This window comes from Malus domestica, chromosome 13 (genome assembly GCF_042453785.1).
Source record: "Malus domestica chromosome 13, GDT2T_hap1".
In the NCBI taxonomy this organism is placed as follows: domain Eukaryota; kingdom Viridiplantae; phylum Streptophyta; class Magnoliopsida; order Rosales; family Rosaceae; genus Malus; species Malus domestica.
The window spans coordinates 23054699-23075642 of NC_091673.1; the positions used below are offsets into that span (position 1 = coordinate 23054699).

Genomic DNA, 20944 nt, shown 5'->3' on the forward strand with positions numbered 1-20944 from the left:
ATAAACAACTAGAAAACATTGTGCTGAATAACAGTATTTTCACAATGATTTTCATCAATCAAGACATTCATGAGGTAGCCCCTTACAAAACAATGTTAGTTCCTAAGTTTTAAATAATTTAAAATATTTTTTTCATGTTGAAATTGAGTATGAGGGGAAAAATATGGATATACCTATTTACTAATGATATGCATATAAATATGAAATTGTTATTTCAAGTAAGCACATCTGGAAATACAACGTTTATATATTTATTTTTAGTTTACATGTTTCTAAAATTAAAAAGGCTATGATCTAGCTTTTTTTAGTTTAAGTCTTACCAAATACTTCGCTACAACTACCTAAAATTGTATGTTACAAACTAGCAGACTTTTTTTTTTTAATATTGTAAACTTATGCAAGCTATGTGCAAACTTGGCAAGGTTTGTCTGGTTGACTAGAATTGTTTAAAAAAAAGATGTATACTACATATTGTTGTTGTTGCTGTACAGTAGATGAAGTGGAATTTGTTTTCCTTTAAGGTCAAAATAGATTAGTTTATTAAAATTCATGATATTTTTTTTTCTTATTTGCAAAAAAAAGTCTCTCATAAGAATGTGTCCATTTTAGTCTGCCATAACAGCATTTGCATATACATTTGGACAAACTTTTGAGAGCCCACACTTCAGAATCACAAGCTGACATACCCCGACCAAGATCAAGGCATGCTGGCCGTCACGTGAGGGTGACGTAGCCATGTGCACAGTGCGGAAGCAATAAAGATAAGAAATATATGAATATTTAAAACCAAATCTACCTAGAGTGCACTACTAAACAAGAAGTGATAGGAGTAAGATACAAAAGTAAATACTCCTAATCAGTGCATAAAAAGTCTAGGTGCAGTCCAGTAGGACAAGTACTAATTATACAGTACCATAAGATGTCCTACAATTATTTTGATAGGTCAGAACCGCCGAAATCCTCAAGGCCACCGATAGCAAGCTTACCTAAAACCTGGAGGGGCGCAAAACAGAAAACGTGAGTGGGCAAAAACAAATGTTTTACAAAACCATTTCATTTATCAACATTTATAACCCCTCGCTGTAAAACATGTATAATTTTTCCCAGAATCAGAATATAAGCATATACATAAATATATATGTAAATATATTAATTCAAATCATGCTTCACAATATCATATTCATATGTATGTCATGCCAAGATATAACAGAGTAAGCAATTCAGGTGAGAATAATTTCATATAAATATAACATGTTAGCCGGAACCCCTGTGGTAGTCTGTACGGCTGAATTCATAGCTCAAAAGTCAATCTAGCCGTAGTCACTACAATGACCTATACGGCATTATACTGCACAAGAGTCGGAACCAAATGAAAAGGTCTGTACGACAATAATGGGTGTAATATAATTATGCTCAATACTACTCACACATAATAGCTGGGCGATAAATCGCTAGTCACCTACGAGTCGGAACCATTTAAGATGGTCTGTACGACAGGACTGTGCACCTAAATTGGATCCAATATGAGCATATGGTGTGGGAGGTGACATAATAAACAGGCATGTGCCATATCTCTGGCTAAATCACAATCACCCTAGGTGCAGTTCTATGAGCTCAACATTATTCAATCACATATCGCACCATTGATAATTCACATAACCAAACATAACTCACCTGAGCTTACCTGAGCGTCCATAGCACCACAATTATATATATAATGCATCATATATCAATTCATATACGAATTATAAATTTATACGCATGGCATTCAAGGCATACTCTCATTTAAACATATTTTCTGGGAAAATATCAAGTATATTAATATATACTAAAAACCAAAAGCCCACTCACTGGTATGTCGAAGGGTCGTAGCCCCCGAGTCACCCTTGAACGTGCTCGTCCTCGGGATAAGTCTCACCAGTTTTAGGACCTAAATCCTACGAGATTCGCTGGAAAGCTCCTCGATAATCCGGCCAAAACCTACAACTCGCCGTTCTCGCTATTCCGACGTCCAAATTCTTCCAACGAACCACTCCTAGCCTCGTGGGAACCTCCTTAAGCTATCTATAAGCTCCAAATTCCTTAAAACCTCTTTGACGTCGATCCGTGAAGTTTGAAAGGGTTTTGGGTGTCATCCGTACTTGAGGGAAGAAGAGAGAGTGAGTCCGAGGGTGAGAGAGTATGGGAGAGAAAAAAAAGAGGGATAGTGTGTGTGTGTGTCCCACGTGGTCACCCACAAAACCAACAACCAAGTCCTTTTTAGTTCCAAATAATAAGGACTTAAAAAATTAGTCCACTCCCAAACTTAAATCACATAATCACACAACACGTCCAAGGGCAAAATAGTCACTTCACATCGTCGAAATTAAATATTCGGGACGGGCTGTGACACAAGCCATGTTTGTATATGCATTAGATAGTGATGCAATAAATTTATAAAAGTATGAAAGTTATTCTTTCAAATTTCTGATGGTATAATATTTTAATTTTTTTTTTTCAATTGATCAATGCTTAATGAACATGTTGTTAGTATCCCTTCATGGTTTAGATTTTTATTCTATTTTATTTGAATACAAAAATATATGCAGCTTTGTTTGTCCGACTCATTATGTAAAATGTTGTCAACATCAGCAAGGCAACTAATGGGATCAGAACAATTAGAAAATGTTGAAAAAATATTTGTTCAGGATCTGAATGTTTTGGATCCAGATTTGTACAAGGTAAACAAACTTTTCTCAATGTTTTAGAATTTTAAAAGTAAAGTATTTCCCACATGAATTTAAATAAAAATCTAAATCTAAATAGAAATTAGTATATACATGTAGGAATTGTTTAGAATACAAGTTAAATGATACTAATCTAAATAATAAAAGTATAGTTATTGAATTTAAATAAAAGTATTGTTTAGAATACATGGGGAAGACGATCTGGGTTTTGCATTTTATATTTTTTTTAACTTTTCTTTAAATAATTATTTTTTTTGAATTTTTAATTTTCATTTAGATCCCTTAATAACACGTGGCGTCTAGTCATTGTCCACATAAGCACCACATCATTAATTAACGGCAGAGTTAACAGTTTGACTAACGGATGTATAAGACTATTTCAAAATTAACACTTTAAATATGACTCTGGGACGAAAAAAACTTCATGTATCAAATGTTGAAAACCACGAAATTTGAGGGTAGTAAACTGATATTTACCAAAAAAAAAATTATGTGCTTTAAGCACCTGCTTTTTTATTTTAAAAAAAATGTGCTTCTAACATAAACGCATTTACTAAAAACGTTTTTAAGCATAAGTGCTTTTTAAAGAAGCATTTCCACATGAGCCCTACAACTCCTTTTTTTTTTTTTTTTCCTTTTTCTCCCAGGCTCACCATTTGGGATGATTTTCTTTCTACTTTGCGAAATGAAAGTTTCAAAGTTCATCTGCAAAAAAGTATTGTATTGAAAAGAATGATTTCATTCCATTAATGCATTCTAAGAACATCATTCCGCATAGGTCTCCCGAATTTGGATGTATACAAAGAAAAGAGAGACAGATAAATTATAGGCCAATGGAATCAACTTGATACAATAGCAAAAATTATAGGGAACAAATAGAAACTTAACTTATCATGTCAGCCTAGAGAACTAAAGATAACTCACATGGCAACCAGTCATCACGACCGTGAAGGGAACCTTTGTCTCCACCATGCCTGAGATGGCCTGCAGGAAGAAATCTACAAATACAGGGAATTTGCAAACATGATACCTCGCCGGAGGCTTTCGCTTGCTCCAGTGAATTTCTCTTCCAAAGTAACTTCCCCCACAGCATGAGCAGCGGCACGCAACTGAAAATAAAACCCAGTCAGTTAAAATCACTAGATAATTTAAGTGCTACCTCAAGTACTCAAGCAATTAATATTTGGCATATTTCTCAGAACTAGAAATAAGTCGTTCACAAATTTCCATGCATATCTAATCTGCACTCTAAATTGAACTAAACCTAGCAGAAGCAATTTTCAGGATACAAAAATTAATCAAAAGGGCAGAACAAGTTTAAGCTACAATCCCCTTTTTCAGTGTTCAGCATGCACTTTCCAACTTGGGATTTGAGAGAAGGTAGAGATGCAATTTGAGATCAGAACAAAAACGTGATATTTAAGCAAAGGTGTTTAGGAATCTCACATACATGTTAGTAAAATATTTACCACGTAAAACTCATGCAAATGATAGTGCAACATTGCAGTGCACACGCTAATTGCTTACTGACTTCCTAAATGTTCAGAAAGACAACAAAGATCAACAATATCTCATTTATTCCATAGCTATTGAAGTCATGTGCCAACCCCTAGTAGTGAAAACTAAAGAATCAATGGAACAAAAATTTGCCATGCAGTTCATACATGCATTTTCTATGAACATTTGTTTTTGCTACAGATTTTTGTTCTCTGTAGGTTGTGAAGAGATTTTTCCAGAGGTAAGACAAATGGCTTTGGCAAGGGTCATTTCTGATCATTGTCCAATCCAGCTAGATACTAACAAGGTGAAATGGGGGCCAAGTCATTTCAGATTTGAAAACATGCGGCTACAACACCCAGATTTCAGGAACAATTTCAAAAAATGGTGGCAATCTGAGCAGGTGGAGGGTTGGGAGGGTTATAAATTTTTGAGCAAGTTAAAAGCTATCAAAAGAAAGTTGCAAAGATGGAGTAAGGAGATTTTCGGTGATGTCGAGAAAGACATTAAGGAAGGTAAGGCTAGCATAGAGGATTTAGATAGGAGAGAAGGGATGGAAGGGCTAGATGTTGCTGCTAAAAGAAAGAGGGAAGAGTTATTTTTCCTTATGGAAGATCTGGCTTATAAGGAAGAAGTGAAGTGGAGGCAAAGAGGTAAAATGGAATGGGCTAAAGAATGGGACGGTAATACTAAATTTTTCCATAGAATAGCAAGTGGGAGAAGGAAGAGAAACTATATAGAAAGGTTGGAAGCGGATGACAGGGGAGTGGAAGAGGATGCAGAAGAGATAGAAAAACATATCGTTAACTTTTTCAAGTCCCTGTTTAGTAGCAACGAAGAGGCATGTTGGGGCTTGGAAGGCATCAATTGGGCCTCAATAAGTGAATCTGAGGCAGCTTGGCTTGAGAGGCCTTTTGAGGAATCAGAAGTTCAAAGAGCAGTTTTTGATTGTGGAAGGGATAAATCGCCAGGACCAGATGGTTATTCCTTGCAAATGTTTCAACATTGTTGGGAAATCTTCAAAGTGGATATTTTGAAGGTCATGGAGGAGTTCTTTGAGACAGGGATAATAAATGCGGTGACAAATGAAACATTTATTTGTCTAATTCCGAAAAAGTCAGATTCTTTGAAAGTTACGGACTTCAGGCCTATAAGCCTAATTACTGGTTTATATAAAATTGTGGTGAAAACCCTGGCTTCAAAATTATGGGATGTTATGGGCAGCACAATCTCTCCACATCAAGGAGCTTTTGTTAAAGGTCGACAAATTTTGGATGCTGTCCTTATTGCAAATGAGGTGGTAGAAGAGGTGAGGCAGAAGAAAGAGGAAGGATTGGTGTTCAAAATCGATTTTGAAAAGGCTTATGATCATGTAGAGTGGAGATTTTTGGACGAAGTCTTACAAAGAAAAGGCTTTGGCAATAGATGGAGGAAATGGGTGTAGGGATGTCTAAGTTCTGCAAATTTCTCCGTTTTGATCAATGGAAGACCTAGGTGAAAATTTCAAGCTTCAAGAGGTTTGAGACAAGGCGACCCACTATCACCTTTTCTTTTTACCTTAGTAGTCAATGTTTAATAGAGAAGGCTCAAGAAAATCATCTGATCAAAGGTTTATGCATTGGACAAGAAAGGGTGGAGATTTCTCATCTTCAATTTGCTGATGACACCATTTTCTTCTTGGCGGAAGATGAGGAAGTTTGGAACAATTTATTAGAGGTGCTCAAATTATTTTGTACTATTTCAGGGTTGAAAATCAACAAAGCAAAGTGTTCTTTGGCTGGAATAAACTCAGATTGTGAGAAATTAAAAAGGATGGCAGATTCTTGGGGTTGTGAGGTGGGTAGTTGGCCAATAAAGTACTTGGGTCTCCCTCTTGGGGGTAGGCCAAGAGCACTTATGTTTTGGGATCCAGTGGTAGAAAAAATGGAAAAAAGACTTCAAAGTTGGAAGAAGGCCTTCTTATCCAGAGAAGGTAGATTAACTTTGATTCAATCTGTTTTGGGAAGCTTGCCAATCTACTACATGTCCTTGTTCAAAATTCCTTGCGGGGTGATTGGACGCCTTGAAAAACTAATGAAAGGGTTTCTTTGGGAAGGGGTGGAGGAAGGAAAGAAAAACCACCTGGTGAAATGGTGTTGAAAAAACGCCCACACTAGACCTTGTTCTTTGATGTAACCAACGGCAATAGACTAAACTAGCAAATATAGAAAAACTTAGAAACACACAAGAATTATACTGGTTCGGCAGTACTTATGCCTACGTCCAGTTGTGATTTCTCTATGTAGAGAAATCACCGCTCTTTTGATTAATAATAGAGATTACAGAACTTTTGCAAACCCTAGAACTAATCTCTCTCTCTTGTCTTTGCTGTCACAGTTTTTCTCTCTCCCAATTTAAGACTTGCCGCACCCTATTTATAGGCATAGGGTGCAGTTTACATGTCCTTTACAGATTATAATTCCTATTCTAAGTGGAATAGGAAATTAGACTTCCTTTCCAATTCCAAATAGACTTCTAGGATTTCTAATCTAAATTGAATAAGGAAACTAAGATTCTTTCCTAGCCCTTTTAGGAGAAGAATTGGTGCACCTTTTTTATTCCCTAAAACAATCCTAAACAGAAAAGGACATTAATTGACGAGCCAAAACCTAACAATCTCCACCTTGGTGAGTCAAACCAAGTCTTGATCGTTGCACCCCAGAGTATCTTTGAACCTTCTTGAAGCAGCTCTGGAAATCTTCAAGAGTCTACACCTTGGCAATCTTCTTCTTGCCTCATTGCACCTCAAGTGAGGAGGTGCTCCACTTTAATCAATCAACGAGATTGATCAAGTTCAAGCAATGCTTGAACTTCTTGGCCGGCACTATCTTTGTAAGGAAATCTGCGGCATTGTCATCCGTATGAACCTTTTCAATCCAAATTTCCTTAGACTCCACCCAATCTCTGATTCTGTGATACCTTGCTTCAATGTGCTTTGATCTTCCAGATGTGCTTTGATCTTCCAGAAAAAACCTGATTCTTTGCCAAGTGAATGGCACTTTGACTATCACACTTCAGCTTCACACAATCTTGAGTGATTCCCATTTGACTTACCAAGCCACTAAGCCAAATCGCTTCCTTTCCAGCTTCGACCAATGCAATATACTCTGCCTCTGTGGTCGACAAAGCTGTAATTGGTTGCAGTAGTGCCCTCCAACTGATTGGTCCTCCTGCACATGTAAACACATAACCAGAAGTTGACCTTCTCTTGTCCAAGTCCCCTGCATAATCGGCATCCACATATCCTAACACCCCTGCACTTTCCTTTTGCCTCTCAAACATAATCCTTTGTCGCCAAGAACCCTTCAAATAACGCAAAATCCACTTGACTGCATCCCAATGTTGCTTTCCTGGATTTGCCATGTATCTAGAAACGACACTGATTGCTTGAGCTATGTCGGGACGTGTGCATACCATTGCATACATGAGGCAGCCCACTGCATTAGCATAAGGCACATTCTTCATTACTTGTTGCTCTTCCTCGGACGTAGGACACTGTTGCCCACTTAACCTGAAGTGAGCCGCCAAAGGAGTCGAAACTACCTTTGCTTCTTGCATGTTGAACTTCTCAAGAACCTTCTGGATATACTTGGCTTGTGATATCCAAATCCTTCCAGCGGTCCTATCTCTCTGAATTTCCATGCCAAGAATCTTCTGTGCAGCACCTAGATCCTTCATGTCAAACTCCTCGCTCAACATCTTCTTCAAGTCTTGAATTCTAGACTTGTCTTGACAAGCAATTAGCATGTCATCCACATATAGCAATAGCAATATGATCATCCCATCTTGGAACACATGATAGTACACACAACAGTCATATAAACATCTTCTAAAATTGATTTTCAGCATGAATGAATCAAACCTCTTGTACCACTGTCTTGGAGACTGTTTCAGGCCATACAAGGACTTCCTTAGCTGACATACTAGGTTCTCTTTCCCATATTCAACAAACCCTTCTGGTTGAGCCATGAAAATCGTCTCCTCTAGATCCCCATGAAGAAATGCTGTCTTCACATCCATCTGCTCAATCTCCATGTCATGCTGAGCTGCCAATGCTAAAAGCAATCTGATAGAAGTATGCTTGACTACAGGTGAAAAAATCTCATCATAATCCACCCCTTCCTTTTGTGAGTACCCCTTAGCCACGAGCCTTGCTTTGAATCTCACGGCATCTTGTTCATGTAGTCCTTCCTTTTTCCTAAATACCCACTTGCATCCAACTAGCTTTCTGTCTTTAGGCTTAGGAACCAACTCCCAAACAGAGTTCTTGTAAAGAGACTCCATTTCTTCTGTCATAGCACTTATCCAACTATCTTGCTCATCACTAGCTATAGCTTCTCGATAAGTAGTCGGATCTCCTTGACTAATGTTTAGAGCATAATTAACTTTGTCTTGGTCAAACCCAAATCTGTCAGGCTTCTTCTTGTTCCGATTAGGTTTGTCTAGTGCTATGCATCTCTGGAATGCAGGTGGATTGTTGGTTGGAATTCGAACCCTTTGGGATGTCTGGCGGATTGGAGTGCCTTCAATCTGCCCTATTTCTTGCTCCACCTGATTCCTAACTGGTGAACGATGTTGATGCTCCTCTTCTTCCTCAAAACCATCAGATTCGGCCTCTTGCTCAATTTGCTCCACCTGAGCTTCTTCTTCATCTGAACTGATTAATGGAATCTTTGTTGCTTCAATTTCAGCATCGTCCGTCTTCTCCCTACTGCTCTCGACTTTATTAAGAGGCATGGTTGTCTCATCAAAGACAACATCTCGACTGACAACCTTTTTTCTCTTGTTGAAATCCCAAAGCTTGAAACCCTTAACTCCTTTCTCAAAACCTAAGAATATGCAATGTGTAGACTTCGGTTTGAGCTTGGACCTTTCATCACTTGGAATATGTGCATAAGCACTACAGCCGAACACCCTGAGCTTGGAATAGTCCACCGGCTTCTCAGACCATACCTCTTCTGCACTTTTAAAACCGAGAACTGTAGATGGTGACCTGTTAATCAAATAACTTGCATGATTAACAGCTTCTGCCCAAAAACTATCGGGCAATCCTGCATGAAATCGCATGCTCCTCTCTCTCTCCATGAGAGTTCGGTTCATCCTCTCAGCAGCTCCATTTTGTTGGGGATTCTTCTTTACTGTGAAGTGCCTTATGATGCCTTCTTGCTTGCAGTAATCGGTGAACTCATTACTTGTATATTCACCTCCATTGTCACTTCTCAGGTACTTGATCTTTCTTCCAGTTTGATTCTCGGTTTCTGTTTTCCATTCCTTGAACTTTGCAAAAACCTCAGATTTCTGCTTCATGAAATAAACCCAAACCTTCCTAGAAAAATCATCCATAAAAGTAACAAAATACCTGGCTCCACCATTTGATTTAGTTGGTGTAGGGCCCCAAACATTTGAGTGAATATAGCTGAGTTGCTCTTTGCTTCGGTTATCTACACTGCTACTTACGAATGATACCTTTCTTTGCTTTCCGAGAACACAGTATTCACAAAAGTCCAGTTTGCAAGATGACACGCCTTCCAAGAGGCCTTGCTTGTGTAATTCTTGCAACCCTTTCTGGCTTATATGCCCGAGCCTATGATGCCAGAGTTCAGTCTTGTCTTCTACACTCTGATTTATAGAAACAGCTGCTCCCCCGACTATAGTGGTCCCAATTAACTTATACAACTTATTGGGTTGTAGGTCACCCCGCATTACCACTAGCGATCCTTTGGTTACCCTGAGTCTTCCTTTTTTAGACTTGTACTCATAACCGGCCTCATCTAAAGTACCCAAGGAAATCAAATTCTTTCTTAGTCTAGGAACATACCTAACGTTCCCTAAAGCTCGTATCATCCCATCGAACATTCTGATTCGAACAGTGCCGCTTCCTCTTACAGGACATGAAGAATCATCCCCCATTAAGACTTCCCCGCTGCTGACTTCTTTGTAAGTATCGAACCATTCCCTTACTGCACACATATGAAAAGTGCATCCGGTATCCAAAATCCAATTGGTGAAAGCCTTGGAGCCTGATGTTACTGAAAGAAGCTCCCCGTCACTCTCATGCTCGGTGACTGCACTAGCTGAACCTGAGCTTCCTTCCATCTTGGCTTTCTTCTCTTTCCAAATCTTGCAGTTCCTCTTCCAATGATCGGCTGAACCACATTCGAAGCAACCTTCCTTCTTTTCCTTTTTCTTTTTGGATTTTGACCTACCTCTATTGCCGATTTTCTCTTCCTTTGTCTTTTCCCGCCCCCTCTCCTTGCCTTTGGCATAAAGGCCTTGAGAGCTTTCAGTTATATCATCCAGTTTAGCATATGACTGAAGAGCTTGAATTACATCTTCAAGCTTCACGGACTCTTTTCCAAACATTAGAGTTGTTCGAAAGTGCTTGAAAGACGAAGGTAGAGACCTCAGCAAGATGATAGCCATATCATCATCTTTGTAAGTTTCTTCGACCTTCTGAAGATTAGCTATGCAATTCTGGAACCTGCATACATGATCTTCAATATCACCTCTTTCTTCTAGTCGAAGCCCGAATAGTTCGTCTTTTAGAAAAAGTTTATTGGACACGGTTTTGCCCATATAAACATTCTCCAACTTTTCCCATGCTTCCTGGGCAGTCATCTTTTCGGTGATGTGTGACCGAACTGATCTTGTGAGATGGATCTCGATGGAACTCTTGGCCTTCTTGAGAACCTTAATCCATGCTGCCTCTGTCATGTTTTCCGGCTTCTTACCATCGAGTGCATCATCTAAGTCCTGCTGTATCAGTACGTTCTTCATCATCCTTTGCCAGTCCGTGAAGTCATCCTTGCCGTCAAAGGGCTTTAACGCAGGTCCTTGATCCGCATTCATCTTCCCTTTTGACATCGTAGAACACCTTGATCCTAGCTCTTGATACCAATTGTTGAAAAAACGCCCACACTAGACCTTGTTCTTTGATGTAACCAACGGCAATAGACTAAACTAGCAAATATAGAAAAACTTAGAACACACAAGAATTATACTGGTTCGGCAGTACTTATGCCTACGTCCAGTTGTGATTTCTCTATGTAGAGAAATCACCGCTCTTTTGATTAATAATAGAGATTACAGAACTTTTGCAAACCCTAGAACTAATCTCTCTCTCTTGTCTTTGCTGTCACAGTTTTTCTCTCTCCCAATTTAAGACTTGCCGCACCCTATTTATAGGCATAGGGTGCAGTTTACATGTCCTTTACAGATTATAATTCCTATTCTAAGTGGAATAGGAAATTAGACTTCCTTTCCAATTCCAAATAGACTTCTAGGATTTCTAATCTAAATTGAATAAGGAAACTAAGATTCTTTCCTAGCCCTTTTAGGAGAAGAATTGGTGCACCTTTTTTATTCCCTAAAACAATCCTAAACAGAAAAGGACATTAATTGACGAGCCAAAACCTAACAAATGGGAGATAGTTATTAAAAGTAAGGAGGAAGGGGGTTTAGGTGTGGGGAATTTGAGGAAACGGAATGAAGCGTTTCTGGCTAAGTGGTTGTGGAGATTCCCAAAGAAACCAAATTCTCTCTGGCACAAGGTGATAAGAAGCAAGTATGGGCTGCAGGATAATGGGTGGAATGCAAATCCTCCATTGTGGGGTTCAAGTCGCAGCCCCTGGAAAGATATTTCGTGTGGTTTCCAATTGTTTCTACAATGCTGCAATTTTGAGGTGGGCAACGGGGACAGGGTGAGGTTTTGGGAGGATGGTTGGTTGGAAGGGGGACCATTGAAAGAGCAATATCCTAGATTATTCTTGCTATCGAGAATGCACAATCAGAACATCTCAAGTTTTGTGGATCTTTCTATCAATTCTTTGAGCTAGAATTTTGATTTAAGGAAAAATTTGAATGAGGTGGAGATAGAAGAGGCGGCTAGATTATTACAAAAAGTGGAAAATGTTCGCTTGTCCCAATCAAGAGCGGATAACAGAAGGTGGAAACTGGACTTATCAGGATTGTTCACTTGCAAATCCTATCGCTCTTTCTTGAGCAACAATGGGATTGTGCAACATTTTCCACCCTCTTCTCAGATTTGGAAATCAAAAGTTCCTCTGAAGGTCAAAGTTCTTGTGTGGCTAGTGGCTAATGGGAAGCTCAACACTTGTGATTAAATTCAAAGGAGAAGCCCTTTTATTTGTTTATCTCACCATTGGTGCAGTTTGTGTAAAGCTAAGGAGGAGAGTGTTAACCACATTTTTCTCCATTGTTCTTACACGATTCAACTGTGGTGGAAATTGTTTCAGGAGGTTAGAGTTAGTTGGGTCATTCCAAAGGGTTGTTTCAAGCTTCTAAGCACCAATTTTGAGGCTCTAGGAATTGGGAGGAAAGCTAAAACTTTGTGGGGTTGTCTGGTGTCAGCAGTTTTTTGGAACATTTGGTTGGAGCGTAACAAAAGAATTTTTGAGGATTATACTGGTGTGGGGGTAGCAGATCTATGGGGAAGAGTAAGACATTGGGCAGCCCTCTGGGCTTCAGTTTCGAATGATTTTAAGAATTACTCTCTTTCTCACATATTGTGGGATATGTTAGCAGCTGTAAAGTGATTTTGGTTGAGGTTTTGCTACTTGTAATCAGATCCTCTCGAGAGATTTTCTTGTTTTGTTCTTGGTGGATTTCTTATCCACTTCTGTGTAATTCCACTTTTCTATTTTAATAAAATGTTATAGTTTCTTCTCAAAAAAAAAAAACAATTCTTCAAGAAGAACAGGAACTTGAATTGGAAAAGAAATTGAAAACCTCCAGCAGGAAGCATCCAAGCAAAAAAAAATAAAAAAATTAGTAAATACCTGGTTCAAAAATTCATCAAGTCTTCTAGCAGCTCTAATGATACTACCCTCAAATATATCTGTCATTTGTGTAACTTCCGCGAAACTTGCACCCTGATAGAATATTTATTAGAGAAAGAAATATGGAAATATTAGTCCTTAGTACTTACTAAAACAACCCAAAAGTTTTCTTTTATTTTTATTTGGTTGAAAAAGTCAAAGGTTACAAGGTGAAACCTCTAATGAAAAAACACTACCAATGTTGAACCCTCCAGACATTACAACTTCCAGTAAACCAATATATTACAGTAGACAAACCAGTACAGAGAGAAAAAAAAGAAAAAGTTGGACACCGATAGTAAAGTGCCTTAAACAATATCCAAATTTAGTTAAATTGGAGCAGTATGATCAACAGACAAATAAATAACTTGTAGATGCAAAAACAAAATGGTAGAAATGAGATGATAGAAGAAACTTTTAAACCCATCTTACATGAGTAAAGATGACAAAAGCTGAATGTTCTATCTTGTTAAACACTCCCGAATTTGGCAAATTATAGTTTTAGCATCTACACCAACATGCACAGATTACACACAAAAAATAATACACTAACCTTTGACCAACAATAGATCACATCCATCAAGAATGGTCTCACTGTTGATTCAACGTACTCTTCAATGTTTACATCTAATTTGCATTCATGTTGTATCTGCAATCATGTAGCAACAGTTACACAATTGAAAAAAATAAAATTGGTACATATGAACAGTGTGTGAAGCCAAACATTATAACACCTCTGCTATTCTTCTTGCACTCGCTTGGAGTTGTTGTAATGGTCTAGCAAGCTCCGTCCTCAATTGTATCTGCTCATTTGATTTATCTACTGGAATAAAACAACTTGCAATTGCTGCAATTTGATGATGATCCAAATCGTTGAATGTACCTGAACACATATAGCATTTATGCTTACAGAAAGCTGAACAATATTTATGCGAGGGCTGAAGAGCAAAGGTGTTCTGAATTGATAATACGACCAGCTTCACTGGCCCAGTGGGCTTGGCTATGCCCAAAATCAACTTTATTAGCTTTCAGGAGTTCTTTATCTTATCATATCTTTCTACTGTTATTGCATTGGCCACATTCAGTCCAACAGCCTGCCTTATAACAGGTCGTAAGTGATAAAAGCTTTTGCAGGCCCGGGAAAAGAAAAGTGCATGATTATCACCATTAAACATCAGTTCAGTAACAAGGAGTTCATCTCCTGTGTCTATCAAGCAGGCTGCCCGCCCCTTTAATTGGACAACACCCTCGGCATCGATATGACCAAGCTTCTTCAAGACCCGTGAACGGTTCTTAAGTTCATCACGAAATTTTTGAAGCTGCAGAATCAATTAAAGTCAACTGATAAATAAATACATAAATAAAACCGTGTAAACAGCAAAGTTGAGTATGTATATCTTTTGCAAATTTCTTTACATGCGACATCAGAAGGTTGTCACACATGTAGCGTAACATTGACTCATCATCCCATGAGTCATGGTTCTACTTCTACCAAACATCACAACTGCTTAAGACATAAGTATACAGACGAGGCATACCTGGGACTCACGCATTTTGGACTTAAGTTGTTGAATTTCATGATCCACCTCTGCTTTCCTTTGAAAGCATTTAATCTGGTTCACATCTTGAGACTGCAGTGAACCAAACAATAAGCAGAGTGATAGTGAGGTAAATTCCTTGAAGAAAAGATATTTTTCTCCAGACAGTAGAGTCCCTTAATAATTTGTTTATAGAACGAAAGTAGTTTAAACAAATGACAAACCTTATGCAGTGGATGTTCGTATAATTTCTGCTCAAGAGCCTCTATTTGATTGACTAACTCAACAATTTCAGGATCTTCAATGCCCATATCCTAAAATCAATATCAACTTTGTGAAAAACATATAGGAAAAATAGAAAAGGTGGTATTATTGCAGATATCGACACGAATAAAGGGTTTAGTGAAAAAGGTATAATCATTTTTTATTTTAAAAAATGCAAGGAGATAGGGCCTTAAATAGAACAGGTTGCTAATTCACGGACCTGCAAATTAAATCCTTACCATTCCCTGTGTTAAGTTAAAGTGTTACCACCCAAACATTACAGTTTGACAACAGGAAACTGTCGTAATAATATGGTAGACAGAAAGTCTTTTGCCCCAATGTACCAAAGACAGTTGATCATTATTACCTTTACAGGATTCAGCTTTGGAAGGCCTTGTGGAAAACGAGTTCCCAGCTCCTGAACTGCTAGAAGAATACTTTGCCTTGCCTCCAACGGCCGCAAATCAGAAGGGATTGATATTCTGAGTTTGCTTAGAGCAGAAATCAGGGGCAATTGTACAGGGACCTAAAACAAAGGGAAAGAAATATCAGGAACCCCAGAAAAACCAATTCATTTACTTGAAAACTTAATGAACCACATCTGAACTTTACAATTCAGTTGCTTCAAGTGCATGAACTTACTACATGCATTTCACCCTTTTCTCCAGGACGAGGAGGACAAGGTTTTGGCTGTGAACTGTTCTCACTTGAACCAGGAGAACAGTGGAGCAAAGTATCCACTATATACCCACCACCGCGCGAGGACAGTGTGCCTAACCCAGATGATGGCTTTTTAACCACATTAACTACAACTCCCCAGCCCCAATCTGTACCACCTTCCCTAATCTTGACCTGCGTAAAGAAAAACACCTTTTGAAGAACAGGCAAAAACATGACCTACAACCCTTGTAGTGGAAAATTAACATCTGCATTTCTAAGTTTTACAAGCTATCAAGGTGACGCAGCCATACGCCTTAAGCTAGTGTATATACTGTATAATTGAAGTGAACATAGAAGCTTAAAGACAGGGCATAAAATGAAAAATTAATATCAATAAATGATTAGGTAAGACATCAGTGCGACAAGAAAAAAAGTAAATATTTTCTTGTTGTGTCTGACAGAATAGCACTTCAACAAGAAACACATATCTAAGCATCAAACAGAAATTAGAAGAAAAAACTTTAGACCGCATTTTTCAATTCCAAAGCTATTAAATATGCATCTATACAAAGTAAAGGTTAAATTTCAACCAAGAGACTACATTATCCAATTTAAATGCTATTAGAAAACAACTGCGAGTTTGCAAAATTTCAAATAGCTTAACCATTCTCAGCACATACCAGGCGGCCAGGAAGAAGAAAATACAGAACTCTTTCAGGTCTTGTTATCTCTGACATCATTTTCTTCTCAAGTTGAGCTATATCAAGTTTTATCTTATGATACTCAGCAACTTCAGCCTGCACATAAAACGTTAATCCATAAGCATGCAACAATAACAAACAAAAAAAAACAAATTTGAAATTGAGGCAGAAAGACAACCTCTCCTGATGCATCAAGCAATGCCGCTTCCTCCTCAAGCTTTGAGACCTTTTCCCCTATACCAGGTAAAGCCTAAATAAGAGAGAAAGATCCGTAGTGGTTAGTCATTATGCACCAGATTCTGGTGCAGAACAAATAAAATATGTGATTCCGTAGAAACCTTTTCATACTGAAATTGGTGGAATGAATTCTTTATCACGTGTTCAGCTGTGAATTGGCCTTCCGCACGGCTCAACAAATTTAAAATTGAGTAATAGCTGAGTCTGAAAGTACTAACTAAAGGAGCTGGTTTACCCAAAACCATATCCTTGAGTGTGTTCATTTCCATCTGCAAAAAGTAACAAGGTAAGAATTCATTTCATGACTTATGAAAGTAAATGGCTTTCTTGCTTGTTCAAGTCACACTGGGCTGTGATAGAATTCATGCGATATAACCAAACATAAATAAATAAAAGGGATCTTTCTCATTTTACCCTTTATAAATATTAATTTAGCTCCGAAAATATAGGACAATAAAACATAACAAAGCAAAGGAACAGTTAAACTCAAGGTGACTAAATGGAAGACCTCAACATATGGAAGGACTTCCAATGATTGATGTATAATGTTAAATTTATCAATTTTGACTCTATACAGAAATTAGTGAGTAGCACTTGTATTCTACGGAAAGATGACTACTAGTATAATCACCTGTTCATCAATCATTATGATACAAATACCCCGCTCATCTTTGCCACGACGCCCAGCCCTTCCACTCATCTAGAGCAATGAAGATAATAGTTAATAATCAGAAAAAGAAAATAATCATGAAGCACGTACAAATATACAAACAGATGTCTTTTTCACTTATTATTTCTCCTAAAGAAAAGCAAAAAAATCTTCACTTACCTGGATATACTCACCAGATCCGATATACCGGTGACTATCACCATCCCACTTCTTAACAGCTGTGAAAACAACAGTTTTTGCTGGCATATTTAAGCCCATTGCAAACTATTCACAAAGTACAGATATCGAAAAGTTATTATCTTAACATCTAAGATAGAAAGAAACTAATTATTATCTTCACATCTAAGACAGAAAGAAACTAAGTAAGGTACAGCTCTAAACTAAATATATGAAAAAGGAGACCGAAACAGAAAGAAAAAGGTGCTTAAGAAAGATTCTTACTGTCTCAGTAGCAAAAAGGGCTTTTACAAGGCCTTCTTGGAAAAGAAGTTCTACCAGTTCCTTGATAACAGGAAGAAGGCCGGAATGATGAACAGCAATTCCTCGCTGAAGGAGTGGTAGCATTAACTCAATAGCAGGCAACTCCCTGTCTTCCTCGTTTAAGCAGAGTATTGCATTACGAAAAACCTGTTCAACAGCATCCTTTTCGTCTTGGCTGTTAAAATCAAGCTTAGACATGGACATCGCATGTTGTTCACACTCTCTTCTACTGAAGCTGAAAATTATAACTGGCTGAAACTTCCGTTCCATAATCATCTGAAAATTTATGGCATAAAAGTGGTATGAAATAAGTAAATGAGTGAATGAACGAAGAAAGATAGGCATATGAGTGATGTCAATTGAATAAAGGACCAAAATTTGTTGGATCAATATAGAAGTATTTGCTCTAAGAGCCTTGAATGTGGGGAGCAGCCTCATTTCTAACAGTCCATGTGATAACCCAGCCTTTAGGCAACTTGCCAAACAGGCTACTAAAGAAAACATTACGCTCTGAGATCATTTTATACTCTACTTTTCTTTTTTCTTTCTTTCTCCTTGTTCTTATAACTATAACCTTTAGATGTCCTACTAAATACCCTAAACAGTGACCAAATTACTTTTCGGACAAGAGGTAAATAGATGTAATATTTTTTGGACAATAATAATTATACTTATTAGAACTAATAACAGGTAAAAAGATGTAATATTTTTTTTCAAATACTAGAAAAACCACCTTTGGAAGGAAGAGCAAACCTTCAAGAGGGAAGAACGAAGGTTAAAGTTTAAGAGCACACCTTCACAATTTTGAATATGTCTGAACCCCCAGATGCATTCCCACCTTTTGCAAGTCTCCCACTAGCCTTGTTATTTCTGTGACCATCACCCAACTTCTGCTTTGAGAAAGTATCATGAAGCTTCACAAAATTTTCCTCCCTGAATTGTTCATTCTCATCTACCACAAGATACAACCCGTTCCCACCCACTGGAAAAATGTAATGCTGCAGAGGAGTTGGTCGAAAATCTGTGTAAACCACATGACAAGGTTGTTTGTGCAAATTACAAATCCACTCTGCAAACTCAGTCGCGTTCGACATTGTGGCTGAAAGAAAAACCATTTTAACAGCTGGAGGCATAAATATAATACTCTCTTCCCAAACAACCCCTCTTTCACGATCCTTCATGTAATGAATTTCATCGAAGATAACCCAGGCGACTTCCTTTAAAACCTCTGAACCCCTGTAAAGCATTCCCCTAAGGATCTCAGTAGTCATAACCAAACAACTAGCATTAGGTGAGAGTGTAACATCTCCAGTCATCAATCCAACATCATCAAACTCCTGGCTGAGCTCTCTATACTTCTGGTTGCTCAAAGCCTTCAATGGCGAAGTATATATAACCCTCTGCTTGTCTCTAAAAGCCATGGCAATCGCATACTCAGCGACTGCAGTCTTACCAGCTGAAGTATGGGCGGAGACCAAAACTGACTCCTTCCGTTCTAAGCATGCCACAGAAATTTGCTGAAAGGGATCAAGGGTAAATTGGTATGTCTTGGCCGCCTCGCCATTATACACAGGATTCGAAAGGGTTCCATAAACCGACTCATCCTTGGTCGAAGCGTAGTCACTGGGAACTGCAACCTCATGCACACATGTTCGAGTCAAATGGCGTCGCTTCAGGGGAAATTCATCGGTGGGAGTTTCTGTGATCTCTGACGCTTCAGGTTCTTTTCGCTTCGCAGGTGTTGGAGATTCTTCCATCACTAAAACCATATCCACTTCTAAGCTAAATCCAACAAATTCTCCTACTAATAATATTGGGTTTTCCTTCTGCAGATGAAACAAAATGTCGTTTGATCAACACAAAAGTAATTTACTTTGTCTTTTTTTGGAGGAAAATCAATAAGACCCAATACTTGGAGGAATATAATCGTCACAAATATTCCATAAATTACACAAAAAGTTTGATTTTTTATATTTTATTAAAAAAACTGCTTTTGGATTTCAGGTATGAACAGCCATTGCACCTATGACCAGCGTCAGCTAGGTTACCCTAAGGAAGATTCAGATTAATTAAGTTAACCCAAATTCCACCAAAATTGTGAGAACTTGGACGAAAATGGGAAGAGAGAGAGAGAGAGAGATGAGAGCAATTTCTGCTCTGAAATTGGCGTACCTGAATGCTGAAACCGAGCTTTCCCCTGTGAGAGCCAAGGCCCTAGCTTGACATATAGTGTACGGTACTATAGGACAAGTGTTCAAATCAAAGTTAGGGTTTTATCGGAAGAGCCAATTCCTGGCAATTAGGGTTTTACTGTCTGTTGCAGAGCTATCCAAATAACGGCGCTTAGTTTTTACCAAATAGGATACCCTACTTTTAACGTGACTCTCATGGAAAAAGAATTGTAACTAAATTCTTGTGATGAGCCCGTTAAGGATTGGATTTCAAACATAACCTTTTGTTAATTCTCCGTTAAATAAACACATGTGAATTTTACGTGAAGAGATTAAAATTCTACTATCAAACCAAATTAAAAAACTCAGAGCATGTGAACCCTAAGTAAGATTCACTATGAGATAAAATTTAACTGAAATTCGATTCCACTGAAAAGAAGCTTGAAGTTTCGCATATAAGAATAAAAATTCATTGAGATTAGTCAATGCATATATAAAAACGTCATTTTACCAACACGAAAACGTCATAAAGATGGACCAAAAGCAAAGAATGCAGTTTGCGCAGGATTCATCGCCATGTGATGGAGGAGAGAAGAAAAAGGCCCTCCATATTTCCGCGGGATCCATCACCAAATCAAATGGCTGATATGTTGGGACTTAGTTTTGTTCAAACATTTATAGGCAAAGTGAACATCCATGCAATCAAGAGGAATGGTTCAGACTATGATTTCTCTTATTCGGACATGATTCTTCAAAAACATTCCCATTTTACCCAATAAACTTTGCTCAACAAGTTACCATGAGTAATAACGTGCAAACATTATCAACATCCAATCCCCGTGTGAACGAGTTAATTTTTTTATCCCTACGGCCTCTTTGCAGCAAATAAATAGCTTTAGCTTATGTGGGGTTTTAATCTTTATGTATCCTCTTCTGTTATGTGATCTATCTACATTATGAACACGTTTACTGGTTACACCACAACATCAAGTATCAATAAATATTCCTTCATATTACAACACGTGAATTACTTATATTTCGTGATGTGTAACCATATCAATATCACTCTACTCTTGTACGCTAGTCACCCATGCGCATAGTAGCCACACAACAGAAATTTATGT

At 38.0% G+C, this 20944-nt stretch overlaps 1 protein-coding gene and 1 long non-coding RNA gene across 3 annotated transcripts; both read right to left on the reverse strand.

Annotated features, from left to right (window-relative positions):
• Window positions 1-671: 671 nt before the first annotated feature.
• On the reverse strand, window positions 672-2140 carry LOC139190490 (uncharacterized). Its single transcript, XR_011574722.1, has 2 exons — window positions 1852-2140; window positions 672-993 (listed from the first exon to the last, which is right to left on the reverse strand). It is a non-coding gene; the product is annotated as an uncharacterized lncRNA (long non-coding RNA).
• A 1304-nt stretch (window positions 2141-3444) lies between these two features.
• Window positions 3445-19994, reverse strand: LOC103424165 (DExH-box ATP-dependent RNA helicase DExH10-like). 2 transcript variants are annotated; one of them, XM_070810814.1, is made up of 17 exons: window positions 19822-19994; window positions 18444-19475; window positions 17611-17925; window positions 17329-17433; window positions 17131-17199; window positions 16601-16768; window positions 16441-16512; window positions 16242-16358; window positions 15544-15753; window positions 15269-15427; window positions 14862-14951; window positions 14638-14730; window positions 14265-14418; window positions 13834-13982; window positions 13653-13748; window positions 13061-13153; window positions 3445-3835 (listed from the first exon to the last, which is right to left on the reverse strand). In XM_070810814.1, the coding sequence occupies exons 2-17, from the start codon at window positions 19416-19418 to the stop codon at window positions 3725-3727; spliced, it is 2976 nt and encodes a 991-aa protein (XP_070666915.1). In that variant the 5' UTR covers window positions 19419-19475; window positions 19822-19994; the 3' UTR covers window positions 3445-3724. The 2 variants fall into 2 exon arrangements, with proteins under 2 accessions (XP_070666915.1, XP_028947034.2); XM_029091201.2 differs by having other exon boundaries at window positions 18444-19408; window positions 19822-19993.
• Between the last annotated feature and the right edge of the window lie 950 nt (window positions 19995-20944).